Below are 18,209 nucleotides of genomic sequence, written 5' to 3'. Positions count from 1 at the left end.
CTCCTGGGTGCCTTTCGACAGCCAGCACGCAAACTGCCGACAAAGCATACACTTTCAAGATATAAACAGTGCGCACGTCTATGTGTGTGTATTTCCATGCATCTCAGTCAGAATGTATGGGTGGAAGATGTGCCAGACTTTCGTGGTGACGTGGGTTCAAATACGCCAATAGCATATTTGAATCTGGACATGACCTGGTTGGTTCTCTTGGCACAGGTTGCCTCAACATAAAATGAATACCTCTGAGTTGTGTTCAACTTGCGTGAATATCAGCACTGGGAAGACATAGGCAACCTGGCAACATTTCATGTATACTTACTGACAGAAATTGCCACGACATTACGAGGCTAAAGGGAGGATATTTATATTTTCGTGGCAGCCTATGTTTTACAAGACTGATGCGTGCATATCATTGACAGTGCATATACATGACTTTGCATGTTCTGTCAACCGAATTTTTTTTACGTCTGTTCACAACATTCTTAGGTGGATGTCAGTTATATTTTTGATTATCAGCGGGCCTTACTTAAAAAGTCAATGTATTGTTATCATTTGAAGCCTTTTGTCAATCTACTGTGGAATGAAAGCCTCTCTCCACACAGCGTTGGTCATGCGGGTTGCTTTAACATACTTCACCACGTTGGTAATTGTAGGTTGCTGAAGGAGAGGGGGTTGCCAGGACTTGTTTACACTCACCACTGATGTGGACCTGAACTCGAGTCCACAGTCACTGGGTCCACAGGAAAGTGAGCTAAGCACTGTGCCACCACTCCATCTCAAGGGAGCCGTGCAAAAATACAATTTTAGGCATGCTACAGTACTTTGCAATAAGTGCATTGATATCAGGCGTGCCTGTAAGGTATAATGTGAGAATCAGTCAAATACATGTGAATCCGTTCTCTTTGCCAGTGTCCACTGTCTTCAACCCATGTCACAGAAGGAAAAACACACCGATGTTTTCTCTTTGAGCTCTCTTCATGATCAAATTGTCGCTTTTCGTAATCATATTCCAGATCCAAAGAGCACTCCAAACCTCATCTCCTCGCCTATGTATTTAATCATAGGAATAGAAAAACTGAATAATGCAAAGTACATAGAGATGCCCGTTGGGAATTATACCGAGATAACGAGGAACCCTTGCATCAAAGGACGAATACAAATTAGAAACATCAAATTGATTGTTAAGAAAGGAAAGTGGGCTTGGGCACGACACATTATTGGCTATTAGGGATGAATTCCAATTGACGAGACTGATGACAGAATGGCATCCAAAGGGGATAGCATGCACGGGAGAACGCGCATCATGGAGATGGAGCAACAAAATTATCTCATGTGGAGCAGCGAGATGGATTATGGCATCGCAGAACCATAAGGGATGGTGATGACGTGGGGAGGCTTTCATCCAGCAGTGGATGTATCATGCATTTTGATGGTGATGATGATAAAATATAAGTATGTTCATCCTTTTCAAGTTCCACATTAAATCCTTTCAGAAACCAATGGCATGGGTGCATGTATGTGTGTGTGTGCTCGTGGGGAGTGGTAGTGCAGTGGTGAGCGCACTGCGCTACGAACGCGGCGTCCCGGGTTCAATTCGCGCTCACAGCCAACACCAGCCAACACCAGCTAACAACACTTGCCCCAACAGTCTGTTAAGGCGATAGGGGGACCTTTGTATTTATGCTCGTGTGTGTGTGTGGTGTGAGTACCTATGAAGACCGGTACGGCACACGAAGGGGTGGGTGGTCAGCACCACGCCCGGCCGCCTTTGTCTCCTTAGTGGCGATGTCTAATACTACACACCGCACCAGGTACTCATTTTTAGGCTGAGTAGAGCTAGGGAAGGCCCAGAACCGGTTCATAGGTGTTTGCTAACAGCACTTTCCCCAATATTCTGTTATAGGCTATGTGGAGGGGGATCTTTGCCTGTGTGTGCGATGTGTGTGCGTTCGTGCATTCGAGGGTGCGACAGTGCAAGTGTGTTTTTGAGCGAGTGTGGTGAGTGCGTGGATTCGATCTGGGGAGCATAGCCCGTAGCATTGTCTGTACGAGTGGTACTACTAATGTGGCGTTCACTCAAGGAGACGGATGACTGCATTTTTGCATACTGCTCTGTCAGCGTTAAAATATGAGCGTCAATGTGAGAGAGAGAGAGAAAAAAAAACATTTATCCATAGTCAACTTCTTCGCTGAGAACTAATTTTAGATTTTTTTGTGAAAAATGCATGATAAGATTAAGAAAAAATTGAAACACCCCCTGTTTCCTTTATTTTATCCATATTTTTTTAAATGAAAGTCGATATTTCTTTTATATATACAGTATATATGAGTCCATCGGTTTTTACAATTATCATTGAGGCCTATATACCAGGTTAATTATTTTTGTATAAGGTTCAACAAGGTAGAACAATGTTATTTGCAACACGATTGTTTAATATACTACCATGTCTTTGTTTTAGTACTAAATTATGAATTGTCTTGAGACAATAATTCTAACAACGATACATTCTGCGCAGCCAAAGGTAATTTTTTTATATTGTGGTCGTGCATTACAAGGATGCCATTAGGTGACATTCTGCAAAGGCTAACGTGGGTTGTGGCAATCAGGGGTCCCTTTGTGAGGGCCTGATCTCCGTGCCTCGGCTGCTGCGGAAACTGTACGACCTTTGGTCGTGTCCTGATGTTGCGCGTGCGGGGCTCTCCGCTAATGATGATGTACGTTGCACAAGTCTCATCTGGCTGGGCTTGGCTCGCTCTGTAATTGCGTTACGGCTCAGAAATTGATGCAGCGGCCAGCCCTACACCCCTCATCCCACCACCACCACGCTTCTCTGCACCCAGTCCCTCCCACCTCCCAACATCCACTCCCACCCCCATGGCTCCACCGCCGCTCTAGTAATGAGGTTAGACAGCTGTGATATTGCTGTTATTTTTTTCGTGTTGTTGTATTATTTTAAGCGCGCCTGGTCTCACGTGGAAATTGAACGCCTGTGAACGATGCTGCTGCTGCTGCGTGCGGGCTCTTGGCGGCGGCGAAAGGGCATTTTGGCTCTCGCACGCACGCCCATTCACATGTCGGCTGGGATTACGTGAAATTCCTGCAGGAATTTTTGGAGCGGGTATAATCCTAATGAATCTGCAATGCAGGCCGGCCGGGCGGGCGTCTTTTGTTTTAGAGGGATGATTTAATCATCACATTGACAGTTTTTATATGCAAATTCGCAAATTTACTTCACTTGCTTATGAATTGGTTTACTCATGCACATTTGCCGAGAGGTAATATGTCATGTATTTAAGGAGTATTTGAGATGACACGGTTAGGAATTACATTGCCTCATTGTGTTGTGCTATGTATGGTATTGAACTTATTTCGCACCGTACGTATAGCCAGCAGTGCTGTGTATGTGTTCACGTTATTGCCCTGCAAACGGAAAATGCCCTGTGCGTATCCCTTTCCTTCACGTGCAAAGGTTGTGCTCCATTTGATTTGTCATGATTGTGTTCTTCTCTTGACAATCCCAAATGAGCACCTGACCCATGGCTTCTCCCTGCTCTGACTGTTCAGAGCTCATGACACTTACCAATGCAAGCCAGGTGAAAATAAAAGGGCAGTCATCAAATGCAGCTTAGGTTGCAGCTCTGACATATACTGTACTACACGGCATTGATATAATTATCAAACTGTGTAATTCAGTTTCATTCTGCTGTTACATATCTCAATGGAGCAGCATAGTGCATTGCCTCGTAATGGGGCAACACATGAACAACAACTTTAGTCTATTATTAGAATAGAGTATTGTACAATCCTTTATAAATCCACTGCTAGACGAAGACTTCCCCACGCCGTTGTTGGTCATGAGGGTTGCTTGACCATACTTCAGCACGCTGGTAAATGCGGGTTGGTGTTAGAAAGGGGTGGGGGGAGATGGAGGGACAGTGGTGCCAGCATCTCTCGCCACTGATGTTAGCCGTGGCAGGGAATTATGAAACCCAGTTCGCCAGATTCATAATGCAGTGGGCGCGCTAACCAGTCGCACGCACCCACGCCAGACATACGTCCCGTGCGTGTATTCAGACAAAGAGTCAGAGCAGCGACATTGAATTGGGTCGCATGAAGCAGTGGCGTTGCAAACAACCCGCACCACGCGCGCAACAATGACGCAGCCGAATGAGATGGATGCGTGGCCATTATATTATTTGGTTCTTTCGGCAAAGTCACGTCGATAAAAAAAAACGAGAATAAAAATAAAGTGAATTAAAACATTTAAATAATAAAACACAAAAAAACACGAATGTAGACTGTTGCCTGGTTCTTAATCGGAGTGTACTGGCAGTCTATAATGTAGACTGTAGCCTGGTTATTAAGTTTGGTGAGTGTACTGGCAGTCTATAATGTAGACTGTGGCCTGGTTATTAAATTTGGTGAGTGTACTGGCAGTCTATAATGTAGACTGTGGCCTGGTTACTAAGTTTGGTGAGTGTACTGGCAGTCTATAATGTAGACTGTAGCCTGGTTATTACGTTTGGTGAGTGTTCTGGCAGTCTATAATGTAGACTGTAGCCTGGTTATTAAGTTTGGTGAGTGTACTGGCAGTCTATAATGTAGACTGTAGTGTGGTTATTAAGTTTGGTTAGTGTACTGGCAGTCTATAATGTAGACTGTAGCCTGGTTATTAAGTTTGGTTAGTGTACTGGCAGTCTATAATGTAGACTGTAGCCTGGTTATTAAGTTTGGTTAGTGTACTGGTAGTCTATAATGTAGACTGTAGCCTGGTTATTAAGTTTGGTGAGTGTACTGGCAGTCTGTAATGTAGACTGTAGCCTGGTTATTAAGCTGGGTGAGTGTACTGGCAGTCTATAATGTAGACTGTAGCCTGGTTATTACGTTTGGTGAGTGTACTGGCAATCTATAATGTAGACTGTAGCCTGGTTATTCAGTTTGGTGGGTGTACTGGCAGTCTATAATGTAGACTGTAGCCTGGTTATTCAGTTTGGTGAGTGTACTGGCAGTCTATAATGTAGACTGTAGCCTGGTTATTAAGTTTGGTGAGTGTACTGGCAGTCTATAATGTAGACTGTAGCCTGGTTATTAAGTTTGGTGAGTGTACTGGCAGTCTATAATGTAGACTGTAGCCTGGTTATTAAGTTTGCTGAGTGTACTGGCAGTCTATAATGTAGACTGTAGCCTCGTTATTAAGCTGGGTGGCCATCGTGGGTGTAACTTTGCGTAGACGAGTGGCACCAACCAACACCGTAAACAAAACCTGTTACAGATAACCAAAATGAAATCGGTGAACCGATCCCCCCCCCCCTCCCCAAATCAAGCCACAATCCTTGTAAAATATAACATGAGATAGAAGACACAACTCATCCGGCTGCTCTGAGCGAGAGCGCGAGAGATGTTGGAAGGAAGAGGAGGATGATGAGAGATAGAGAAAAGAGAAGAGAAGAGAGATGCGCGCTGACGTCAGGCTGCGAGCGAGCTGTGCGTGGAGGAGTGGTGGCGGTGGCGGTGTCGGAGGAGGAGGATTGGAGGCGGAGCTGCGGGGAGGTCAGACGCAGGTTGTCGACAGCAGCGAGTGCTGCGCGCCGAGTGAGGTCGGTTCACTGAGAGTTCAGCCGCATTGGATTAGCGCCACTGCTACTGCCGCCGCAGCCGCTGCTGCTGCTATTGGGCGACGACGGCCCTCTCCGTTCCTCGCTCCCATCTCGACTCACAGACAGCCGGCAACGGTCGACGGTTTCGTGAGATGATTCACGGTGTCGTGGTTTACTCACAAGCGTAACCACGCCGCTGAAAGCTTCGGGGTTTACAGTCCGGGCATTGGACGGTTTGGTCCTTATATTTATTTCCTTTGTAAGAACGTGATAATTAATATTGTAATTATGCAAATTAGCCAGTGGGGTTGAGCATCCTTTTGTACGGACTGCGAGGTCGTGGAGGCGAGGTTTTGGAACCGGGAACATTTGAGATCAGTTGGCGCGGTCTTCGGGGTTGAGGTGAGACCTAACTTGCTACTCTGGCTCCTGGGACGAGGTGAGCAAGGCGAGCTGATGAATCCATCTCCCGAGGCGCGAGAGAACAAGGGGGCTTTGGTCATCACGACGTTTCAAGTGTTCGCGCCTTCATTGTGATGCATCATTGTCCCCGTTACGTGGTTGAAGATGCTTAGAAAACTGCGCTCGTTAGAGTAACATTGATCTTAAACGTAAATATTACAACTGTTTAGCAAAGCCGTTTTATAATATCCCAGCGTCTTCTGTTCCAGAACGTAACATTTGCCTGCGATAACTTGGCAGCCAGTGATAAGTTCTACGTAACATTAAACGGCAGTTTAGGAGGCCTTTTTACGTTGTTGAGATTTTCGTTTGTAAACTAAAGAGGTCCTCGAAACTTAGAGAGAGAGCTGGCATGCAAGCGTGCTGAGGAACGCTATTTACAGTATGATGTCAGCACGTTGAGATCAAATGCCAAATAAGCTTGGCTCGGGATTTATCTGAAACTTCTTCGCTGCATCCATCGCTTATGTAATCCTGCCAGCGGCCAGCAAGGACCAGGATCATCAACAACCACAAGTCCTCACGAACCTTTCCGCACATCTACGAGCTCTCGGCGATAGAGCCATCGCTTATCAAAGGAGAATACACATAGCAGAAGGTAATTGACTCCATTGGACTTTTTGAGAGAGCGGGCTTCTTCATCGCCGCTCACAGTGGGCAAGAGACGCAGAGAAAACTCAATATTTCAACTCCAACATCTCACCAACAAGGAGCCAGCAATCGGACCACCAGAGCCATGTACGATTGTATGGAGGCCTTGCCGGGCCTTCAAGGGCGGCGGCAGCAGCAGCAGCACCGGCTGAAGGACACGTTCATTGGTGGCAGTGGTGGTGGAGTAGGTGGAGAAGGTGGTGGTGGTGGTGTGGTTAGGACACGCAGCCCGCCCTCCTGCATGGCGCACAGCGGCTTCTACAGCCCGGCGCCCTACGCCGAGTGGGTACAGCGAGAAGGAGCCCAGTGTAAGTGCTGCTGCTGCTGCTCGTGTTATCACTCGCTTTGTGCATGTGCTGTATGTTGAACTCTCTTTCGCACCGTACGTAGCCAACCGTGCTCATCGGAGGTGCGGGGGAAGGACAACAAACCCGTTTCTGATGCCGTTGTGGTTACTGCTGGTTGATGTTGCTGTCACCACGAGTGCAGCTTGCTGTTGCTTCCAGGGTCTTGTCACTTGCTGTTGCTCTTACTGCGGCTGTTGCTTTATTTTGCTCGTACGTGATTGCTGCAAATTGCTGTTACTTCTGCTGCAGTTTGCTTTTTTTGGTATAATTTTCGCTTGTTATCTTCTTGACCTTGCTTTTATTCCTTTCTAATAATTCTGGTTCTTGCTGTTTCCTGCTATCGCTGTTTTGCCGTTTGTGTCACTACTTCTGTCCCCTGCTGTCTCTAAAATTACTTCTAGATGCTTTATGTTTATTGCTGCTACTGCTGCAGCTTGCTTTTCTGTCACTCCTATTGTTGTTGGTTTATACATATGCTACGTCGCCGGACTGCCTTTCACAGAGATATTGGTAATACAGTGATATCGAGATCAATGACAGAGTGCCAAAGCATATGAATAGATTTTTCCCAATCCAATATTATGAATATCACTACGCTTTTTAACCCAGGAACGCTTCACTGAGTGTCGTGACTTTTTCAGGAGGGTCCTGCAAAGTTTTTGCAGGAGGGAACAATGATTGCTATGTACCAATTTAGTAATTTGCAGATAATTTCCAAATTTGGCAAGTTGAACCATGACGCCGGCAGACGATGGCCTACCTCTTGCGAACGACGTCACGAGATCTTTCATGTTCACAGTGAAGCAGACGGGACATATTTTCGTTTATTAGACCTGCAGTAATAACCAGGGCAGCCACTGGATGCTAACCATGAATGTCTGCAACAGGCCATTGCACAGGCCCTACGTAAATGTGAACTAACCATCTTGTACACTTATTGTCAGGGCAAGTTCAACCGTATAATTATGTACAGCCCGTCGTTGTCAGTCCACTGCTGGATGAATGCCTCCCCGTGCTGTGTGGGGTTATGGGGGTTATTTAAACATACCTCACCACGATGATTGTTGCAGGTTGGTAAAGGGAGGACCAGCACTGGTTCAGATATCAATCGCCACTGATGTTCGACGTAGTCGGAAAACCAACTAAGATTGCTGGGTTCATAGTACAGTCCCCAAACCACAGAGTTAGGGTGTCTCTGTGCTGATGATTGTCGGTGCAGTGCTTATCTCTGTTGGTGGCTCAGAGCCAGTGGTGGGAATTACATACTTCCATGACAGGGGCCAGGCTTTTCATGTGCCAACCACTATTTACTTCTATTGAGAGCAAACGGCATCTTCCATTGCCTCAGCTGGTGATATGCAGAAACGCAACTGATTTGTTCTAATAGAGGTCCATCGCCACACATCAACTTAAGCAGTGTGGCAATGTTTCATCTTACAATGAGGCCCAGAATATACTGATGCTTTGCGTGACTGGCTTTTGTGTAACCTCAGTCCCTTGTGAGTGCCTTGCCTTTTTACGTGCGGTTGCAAAATTGTGGTGCGAAGTCAACTTCAGTGTGCGCTGTGTAGCCGCTTTCTCACTGTGTCCACGTGCACTGCAGAAATCCCACGTGCAGATACTGTAATGACGTATCAATCATCATATCCATCGTCACTGATATTAGCCATAGCCGAATGACCAGCTGAGGCTGCTGGGCTCACAGTGCAGTCCGCTGACCACCGCACCATCGTTTCGCCCTCACAAGTTCATCAAAATAGAATATGCAATTCAACCACACAACACTATCGCGCTGCACTGCATTTCCCACTTCAGCATGAAAAAAGAATCTCATTTTAGAACATCCCCTGGCTCGTGCAAAAAGAGGTTATGTGGCTCGACATGCCAACGCTGGGAGAAAGGGCGTGCTTTTGTGACGGGTGCGTATGGTACATCTCCCTCACCTTGGCTGCCTCCTTTTGAAACTTCATGGCCATGTCGCTTTAAATGCGTTTTTGTCTGTCTCAAGATGAATACCGAAACAGTGAGCGCAGCACTCTTGGGGTGCGTAAGACATCAACACGCACATTGGGGGCTGTGTCGTGTGTGTGTGTCTCATTCTTCTCCTCACCGCAGCTGGCCAGGTGCTGTTTTGAATTTTCCACGGACGTAGGGGGGGGGGTATACAATGCCGGAGTGCGAACGCTTACACGCGTTCGTCTGATCTCAACACACATGGCTGTTGACGTCCGTTTGATTCCAGCCTCCCCACAGGAAAGGGTTTGGTCACTGCTGCTGCTTCTGGTACTGGTGATGGCACTCTAAAACGAACACTGGCCACCCTCCCCATGCGCACTTCACTGCGTGCGGGCTTGTTGTATGAACTGCTCGGTAGGCAAAGAGACCTTCGGAGAAGCATATCAAACTGTGTCATCATTATTATTTTTGTTGTTGTTGAAATGTTTATTTTTATTTTCCTTGAGTAGGCCACGCCATAGACAGCATTGTTGCAAATTGTTATAGCTCACAAGGGATGAATCGTGTGTTCGTGGCAATAGTTGACATCTTTAGTTTTCTCACGTGACACACTGTTTAGCTGTTATGTATTGAATGGGGAAAGGGGGGAACTGTAGGTGGCTGAGCCCCCCAGGTCCGTTGAGATCTTAGACCCCCCCCCTCCATCTCAATTCTTATAGTCAACATTCATGAAGTGTGTTTAACATTGACTGCGCCGTGCCCTCCCCTGATATTGTGTGTACCCCCACCTTTAACCAAGGTCACGCTTACAGGCCCGCCTACAATGAGCCTTGGTCTTACAGACAATAGACGAATTTTTTTTTCCAAGTCTCAAGTTCATGTGCACTTAAATATATAGATACATGCCCAAACACACATGCCCACATGTAATGTGTGCACATATTACTGGTGTACTGTGTTCAGTAAATAGAGTTTGTCTCTGTATTAGGAAGGAATGTTTCTTCTTGACGAAACAGGTTCCGTGCTGGCTATGTTTTGGACACGGCGGCGGTTGTGCCTGTGCATGCTTGTTTGAGCTCTGGCAATGTGTAATGTACTGCATGTTTTATGTCATGCTGGACGCGATCGTGTGCCGGGTATTGTGTCCCTGCTAAAAATAATGTCTCGCTTATGCACGCACACTGCATGTCCTGGGCCCAGAGTAGGGATAAGTACAACCGTCTAACACATGCGGTGATGTAAAATTCATGATCCGTTCAATAAATCATGATCTGTTTGTCATGCAAAGTAGATGGGGATTTAAGAATGTAATTAAATTGGTGGCCATCAATCTGATCCTATCATTGAAACTCATTTGGTCTTCCTTCTTTTTTTACCTCTGATTGAGAGAGAGTTTCATTTTTTTAGATTTACGGTTTCCAGTTACAGTGGGCGTCTTGAATCGCACATCTCTAAGATTTTCAAGGATTTTAATTCAAGTGGAGGGCAAAGGATCTACTGTTCTTTCATAGCCTAAGAGCAAACAGAGAGCTTGGATTGGGCAGGGATGGGAGGGTTTTCTACTTCGTGCTGAGAGAAGGGTTGGATAAGGAAACGGCCGGTGCACGCAACTAATTCCGATTTCGTTTGACCGTCAAATGCGGCATTTAATCAAACGAGCTGCGTGCAAAACAAGAGCAATGGCAGAGCATTTTTAAAATTGCCCTTTCAACTATATCACTCATGATGCACTGCATATCTAGACCGCAGGGGAGCTCTAAGAGTGACTTTGAATGAATTACGCACAGAATATGATTGTGGTCAAAAGCCTCTGCGATATTACGGTCCATATCCTGATGTTGCCCGTTCCAGGTAATTTGTCGTGGACAAACGCAATCAGCGTTTGTCAAAACATACTCACGTGAATTGCGCACGCCATTGTTCTCGTTTAAACTGCAGACAAAAGCAAATGCACGCGAGTTGAAACCGTCAAAAAATTGTCAGCAGACCACCTACGGTTTAATATATCAATTATGAGCACTGAAGCCCATTTCCCGACACAATTCCTCATCCCCTGAATGTCACCTCGCTTAAGTCACCGTCGCGCGGGCAGGCAGCGAGTTTGGTGGCCAGGCGAGGCGTTTTCCAGCTGCGTGATGCACGCCGCGTGAAGTCTCTCCTTTTCCTGTCGCGTCCTTTCGCCTTCTCGGGTTTCTCACCGCACGCAGCAAAAGTAATTGCCTCGACAGACCTGTTCTCCACCTGAGGACGGCTACTTGCGTTGTGGCCGAAACGTCGTGAGAATGATTTTATTATGTTTTATTTTTATTATTTTATGATTTCAATTCTACGTGACTTTACCGAAAGAACCAAGAAGAAGTAATTGCCTGTTGTAATGTGGCCGCCAGCCCCACATGATCTCAAAAGCCTGCGGCCCTCACGACGTTTTGCTGGTCTCCGGAATGAAATGTGTAACTCTTTAATTAAACATTTATAAAGTAAGCATTTACTTGTGCCCTGGATGCAGAGAATTGAAAAACCAATGAGCAGGCAGTGACGAATTAGCTTTGCCTGTATTGATTTAAGCGGAGGCTATCTGTCGATGGTGGCGGTGGTTGTGGCGGTGGTATTAGCGAAGGAAATGTTTAGAACGCCTTAAAATCGCGTGACAGGGACACGTCCTTGCATGTGGAACACAACGGCCCCTTCAGTTGCAATGCGTCAGCTTTCCTTACGGCTGCCTTCCTCGGCTGCTCATTCATTTCACGTCGCTGAGTGCCAAGAGGAGGGAGAGAGTGTGGGTCCCTCTTACATCCCCGTGCCAGAGAGAGCTTCAGAGAGGGCTGTAAATAACCCTCTTTTTTACTACCCAGCCCTCTCTGATCTTCCTCACAAAGGAAAAAAAGGAACCGAGCCCCCACTCCAGGATACGAGGCATATGGTGACGGGTGAAACATCGCACAGTTTGAGCCAGGAGGCTGTGCTTTCAGGGACGGTCCCCCCCCTTCCATTCCAACTTCCACATCATGCTGCGATAATATTCTGATATTTTAACAGCCCCATTACGACAGCATGTGGTTGTTGCCGTAAGAGCAGGAGAAGGTGGGGGGGAGAGATTAGATCTGGAAGTTGTGGTGGTTGTCGTGCCCAGTCTGAGGCTTTTGACTGCCGCACATTAACAAGGCACAGAATCAGCTCGTTTTGCACCTCGTGAGTGCAAGACGAAGCAACGCGTGCGAGATGTGTGCAGAACGCTACGCCCCTAACAGGTCATGTTATAAAAGAGCTTTCTAGCTCATCGGATTCATAGCTATAAATAAATATTCAGATTCTGAGCCCCCGCAAGAGCAAGGATGCGACTCACTTGCACCCGCTGCACCGTTGAAAAGAGCTGTTCCTTCGTGTCTGGCATTGAACAGCGAGCTGCGGTGACATTCACAGAGCTATTCCGCTATTCAACAACTGATGAGTAGGCCAACGAGACATTTTTAACACTTTGTTGCAAGACGAGTGACTTATTAACGACTTCTGTATTTAAAAAAAAAGGTTAGTATTGAACGTATAAAAAGGCTGACAGTCGCTCGCTGTGGACAACAAATTGGCCAGCTGCCCCTCTGTCTTGCCTCACGGCAGATGTGGAGCGTGTGTTCACAGGAAGTTCCTGTTTTTTGATGCTAATGTTGGTCACGTGACCAGGAAGTGACGATTTTAGATTTCCACTGTACCACGCGGGCGTCAGCCATTACACAGATAAGTCAAGATGGCGGCACGCATCGCATCTCAGTGAGATCACAGCTGCACTTGTCCATTGTGGGAGCTTAAGAAGCATTATCTGTAAGTTGTTTATATTCCTATAATATTGGAAATGCTGTTGTAATGTTGGAATGACCGTTATAGCAATGTAAATGCCTTTATGGTGCCGTTAAGTTGTTGTAGTAAATACGAGGCCTAGTTAGTAACGAAGCCTGTGACGTTCCTTATTGTGGATGTTACTTGTGATTTAGTAGGTCGAGTCAGACTTGTGCCTATGTTGCGATCCTGAGAGTGATGACGAAGTATCTCATCCACAGTTTAGTGTTAAGTGTAATGCTGTACATTTGGGGTGCAGTGGGATGACTACACTATGTGCCTGTATGCAACGCACCAGCTTGTGCCTTTGTCTAGTTGTTCAGGGGTAATGTGGGGGCCTGGTCCTTCCAGGATCTATTGTTATCTGAGACAATGCTCTGATGCTGTGGTGTTCATTGTGTGGGTGTTTCCGAATTATAACAGATGCTGTATCTGTGTTTTCTCACCAGTTTTACCTGTTACAATCAATAAATGACGATCGGAGTTGGACGGTCATCCTGGCTCCGAGGGTTTATTGAACACATGGTTATCTACTCGACTAGCGGTGCAACGCAACGCACGGCGAGGCCGAGATAGTAAAAAGATACTCTTCTTAAAGCTCCCAAGAAGCTCTGCAGCCAGCTCTGCAGCCAGCTCTGCAGCCAGCCCTGCAGCCAGCCCTGCAGCCAGCTCTGCAGCCAGCCCTGCAGCCAGCCCTGCAGCCAGCTCTGCAGCCAGCCCTGCAGTCAACTCTGCAGCCAGCTCTGCAGCCAGCCCTGCAGTCAGCCTGCAACAAGCAAGGAGCTCTGCAACGAGTCTACATTAAAATCGTGCTGCAAGCATCGCAGCATGGAAAGCCACAGTTCAGCAGGGAGAGATGCTGAAGAAGGTGAACCAAGCAATCCAGGATCTCCCATCCTGCCTCAAGAGGACCAAGGGAGTTCAAGGCCCCAGAGGGAGGTCAGGTTGACGCAACGGGCCTTGGAAAGCTATGAGGCTGAGAAACAGGACCTGGATGCCAGGATACAACGGGCATGGAACCGGGTTGAAGCAGATTTATCTGAAGCTTCAAATGCCTCAGACACAGTGGCCTCAATTCAGCGGGCCATCCAGCGAGTGAATGTGAGCAGCTCAAGCTACAAGCTCCTGGCAAATAGATACATCTCCCTCCTGATGAAGGTGAAAACAGATGAGGGCATTGAGGGAGTGCGCAGACAAGAGCACTTCCTTGAACTGCTCGATGATAATGTGCAGGCAGTGATACAAGATGCAATGGACCGTGTGGAGGGCTTAAGAGAGACACGATCTCAGCACTCTGTCTCATCTAGGTCCACCACAAGATCTAAAGCCTCAGCACACTCACATATATCATCTACTGGTATGGCAGCAGCTCAGGCACGCGCCGCAGCAGAAGCAGCAAACGCCCGTATTGCCTACATGGCCGAAGAGGAAGCCATGCTAATTGAAAGGGCTCGTATACAAGAAGAAGCAACCATAGCAACTGCTGCCGCACGGAGGAAAGCAGAGCTCGCAGAGCAAGAAAGTATATTAGCAACTGCTACCGCACGAGAGCAAGAGAGTATATTAGTGGCTACTGCTGCACGGAAGAAAGCAGAGCTTGAAGAGCAAGAGAGTATATTAGTGGCTACCGCAACGCGGAAGAACATTGAGCTGGATGCTAAGTTAAGCACCCTACAACTCAAAAGGGAAGCAGCTGCTGCAATGGCCCAGGCAGAGGTGCTCGAGGCAGCAGCCAACCTGGATAAGGAAGAGAATTGGAGTGAGTTTGGCACTCAGATACCTGTCAAGGACCGTGATCAACTCACCAGAAAAAATATTTTGGACTGGTCTGAACAATGCATCAATGCTCCTCCACCAAACGATACTGAACAAAGGGTGGACGTTCAGGCATCGCCATCTCCACACCGAATGAACATGAATGCTGTCTACAGGAATGGTGGAAATGCATATCCTGCCCTGGCAGTTAGTCGCCAACTCAGCGTCGCACACGTGGGGTCAGACGTGGATGCACCAAGTCAGACCCACATTCCAGACAGTCATATAAGGGGATCCAGCCAACGTGATCGAAACCCTTTGGGCCCACAGTCCAACGCCATGGCAAATGACGGCATGCTAGACAATACAGCCAATAATGCCGCCTCACAAGCGCCAGTATGGACACACCCTGGATCAGCAGGACTAGGAGACTTTGCTAGGTACCTGGCTCACCGCGAACTAATCAACACAGGACTCGTTAAGTTTGATGACCACTCTGAGAACTATCGAGCCTGGAGATCTACCTTCAGGAATGCAATCCGAAATGCAGACATTTCTGCAAGTGAAGAACTCGACCTGTTGGTGAAATGGTTAGGAAATGAATCTGCAGAGTACGCAAAGAGGATCCGGTCAGCAAACATTGACGACCCCGCCTCAAGCTTGCATGCGGTGTGGGAGAGGCTCGAGGAGTGCTATGGTAGCCCAGAAACCATTGAGAAGGCTCTCTTCAAGAAGTTGCAGAACTTTCCAAAAATCTCTGGTCGAGACAATAAAAGGTTACGGGAGCTTGGAGATCTTTTGATGGAGCTTGAATCAGCCCAGGCTGATCCCTACTTACCAGGTCTCATTTTCTTGAATACCTACCATGGCGTGAACCCCATCGTAGAGAAATTGCCATTTGACGTGCAGGAAAAATGGAGAACAGCGGGTTCAAGATACAAGTCAGAGCATCAGGTTGCATTCCCCCCATTCTCTTTTTTCTCAAAGTTTATCCGCAACCTGGCTAAGACTAGAAATGACCCGAGTTTCATGTTTGGCACCACGGGGATTTCCAGTCCAGATCTCCCAAAAATGGAAAGGACAACGGCGAAACGAGGAACAGCGAGAGTGCCAATTTCCGTACACAAGACTGAGGTCTCTCCTGCGACATTCGCAAACTCCGTCCAGGCAACCACCACAAAGAAAAAGATAGAGGATCCAGAGAAGCAATGCCCATTGCATGATAAACCTCACTCCCTCCAGAAATGCCATGAGTTCAGGAGGAAGCCATTGGAAGAGCGGAAGCACATGCTGAAAGAATTTGGAGTGTGCTTCAAATGCTGTGCTTCTACAAACCACCTTGCAAGGAATTGCAAGGCAAATATCAAGTGCGAGGAATGTGGCAGCGACAAACACGCAACTGCTCTGCACACATTTTACTCGAAACCCAGTAGCACTAAGGCTTCCGATCCCAAAGCAGAGCACGGCGGGGAGCAAGGCGAGACCGCCGCACTCACTTCGTCAATCACAACCAAATGCACAGAAGTCTGTGGAGAAGGCTTCAAAGGAAGATCTTGCTCAAAGATATGCCTTGTCCGAGTCTATCCCAAAGGACATCCTGAAGGGGCAGTAAGGATGTACGCCATAATGGACGACCAGAGCAACAGGTCTTTGGCAAGGTCAGAGTTCTTTGATCAGCTAAGTGTAGGTGGGAATTCCTTTCCATACACGCTCAGAATATGCTCAGGACTGATGGAGACAGCGGGAAGAAGAGCGAGCGGCCTCATGGTGGAAACCATAGATAGCACCATGAAGCTAGCCCTTCCTACGGTGACAGAGTGCAACGAGATACCGGACGACAGGAGTGAGATTCCCACGCCCGAAGTTGCACGTCACCACCCACACCTGAAACCCATAGCAGAGTTCATCCCGCCATTGGATCACGCGGCACAGATTTTACTTCTGCTCGGCAGGGACATGCTGAGAGTCCACAAGGTTCGCGACCAACGCAATGGACCTCACGACGCTCCCTATGCCCAGAGACTCGACCTAGGATGGGTCATCGTAGGTGACGTTTGTCTGAAGGGAATACACAAACCAGACCACATTAGCACATTCAGAACGAGTGTGCTCACGAATGGACGCACGTCGCTCTTCAAACCGTGCCCCAACCACTTCACGTTGAAAGAGGAACTCGGCGAGAGAAGTCAAGGCTGTACCGTGCAGACTTACGAAGAAACCACCATGACTTCGCTTGTGCATCCACCGTCTTCGTTGGAGTTTGTTCCTCCACGTTTCTCCAAGCCAGTCCTGACTGACGGGAAGAAGACTAAGGTGAAGCCGCTGCTCGTCGCTCTGCTGGTGGTCGTGGCGGTGGTTGCTGTGACCTTGGCCTCTCCGTTCCTCGACTCGGAGCTATCGTCCGAGTGGGAATTCTGGAAGGAGTTCCACGGCAAGGCCCCACAACCGGAACATACCATCTCAAGGCTCGAGCTGTGTGGAGCCATTCTTGCTACAGAGGTGGTGGAACTGATCTTAGACGAATTTGACGTCAAACTGGACGCGGTCAAGTTCTACACGGACAGTAAGGTCGTACTAGGCTACATAAACAACCAAACCAGAAGGTTCTACACCTACATCAGCAACCGGGTGGAGCGCATCAGGAGATCGACGCAGCCGGAGCAATGGAATTACGTTCCAACTGACCAGAATCCAGCAGATCTCGCGACTAGGTCCGTCCCTGCATCTCTGCTGAATCAAACAATCTGGCTGACGGGTCCAGCGTTCCTGTTACGACGTGACGTTGGCCCATGTACTACCAAGGAGACCTTTGGACTCTTAGAGCCCGAGTCCGACAAGGAGATTCGTCCTCTAGTGACAACTTTCGTAACAAATGTGCGACCGAGAAGTCCACTGAGTCCACACCATTTTGAACATTTCTCGAAATGGACGACGCTCGTGCGAGCGATAGCACATTTAACGCATATCGCAGACTGCTTCCATTGCCCGATGAGAGGCACCACTGGTAGCTGCAATGGATGGCATTACTGCACAGTGCCACGCACTGAAGACGAGCTTTCCAGAGCAAGGAAATCAATCTTCCGCTGTGTGCAACAGGCAGCTTATGCAAGTGAGATCAAGGCCATCAACAAGGGAGAAGACCTTCCTCGGGTCAGCACCCTCAGGAAGCTAAACCCCGGGATGGACAAAGACGACTTGCTCAGGATCGGTGGTCGGCTAGGGAATGCAAAATTAGATGAGAATGAACGAAACCCCCTCATAATCCCAAGCCAGAGCCACATCGCAATCTTACTCGTGCGCCACTACCACGAGAAGGTCAAGCACCAAGGTCGGCACTTCACAGAAGGAGCAATCCGATCTTCAGGGCTGTGGATCGTTGGAGCAAAGAGGTGCATCGCCAGCACAATCCACAAGTGTATCCGGTGTCGCAAGCTACGTGGAAAACAGGAAGAACAGAAAATGGCAGACCTCCCAGCCGATCGACTCAGTGTGGAACCTCCCTTCACCTCTGTAGGGATTGACGTGTTCGGACCGTGGACAGTCATCTCCCGCCGCACCAGAGGAGGGCTCGCGAACAGCAAACGTTGGGCAGTGCTGTTCACCTGTATGAGT

The 18,209-nt window shown here is 47.9% G+C and overlaps 1 protein-coding gene across 1 annotated transcript in view; it reads left to right on the top strand.

Annotated features, from left to right (window-relative positions):
• The first annotated feature begins 5,547 nt into the window (after window positions 1-5,547).
• LOC144717251 (retinoic acid receptor beta-like) overlaps window positions 5,548-18,209 on the top strand; it is a 46,379-nt gene continuing 33,717 nt past the window's right edge. The window contains exon 1 of the mRNA XM_078592661.1: window positions 5,548-7,019. Within this exon, the coding sequence (XP_078448787.1) occupies window positions 6,797-7,019 (223 nt within the window). The 5' untranslated portion in view covers window positions 5,548-6,796. The remainder of the gene's footprint in view (window positions 7,020-18,209) is intronic.

This window comes from Lampetra planeri, chromosome 1 (genome assembly GCF_965212315.1).
Source record: "Lampetra planeri chromosome 1, kcLamPlan1.2.h2, whole genome shotgun sequence".
Classification (NCBI taxonomy): domain Eukaryota; kingdom Metazoa; phylum Chordata; class Hyperoartia; order Petromyzontiformes; family Petromyzontidae; genus Lampetra; species Lampetra planeri.
The sequence above is the reverse complement of the archived record's forward strand: the minus strand, read 5'-3'. Positions and strand labels throughout refer to the sequence as shown.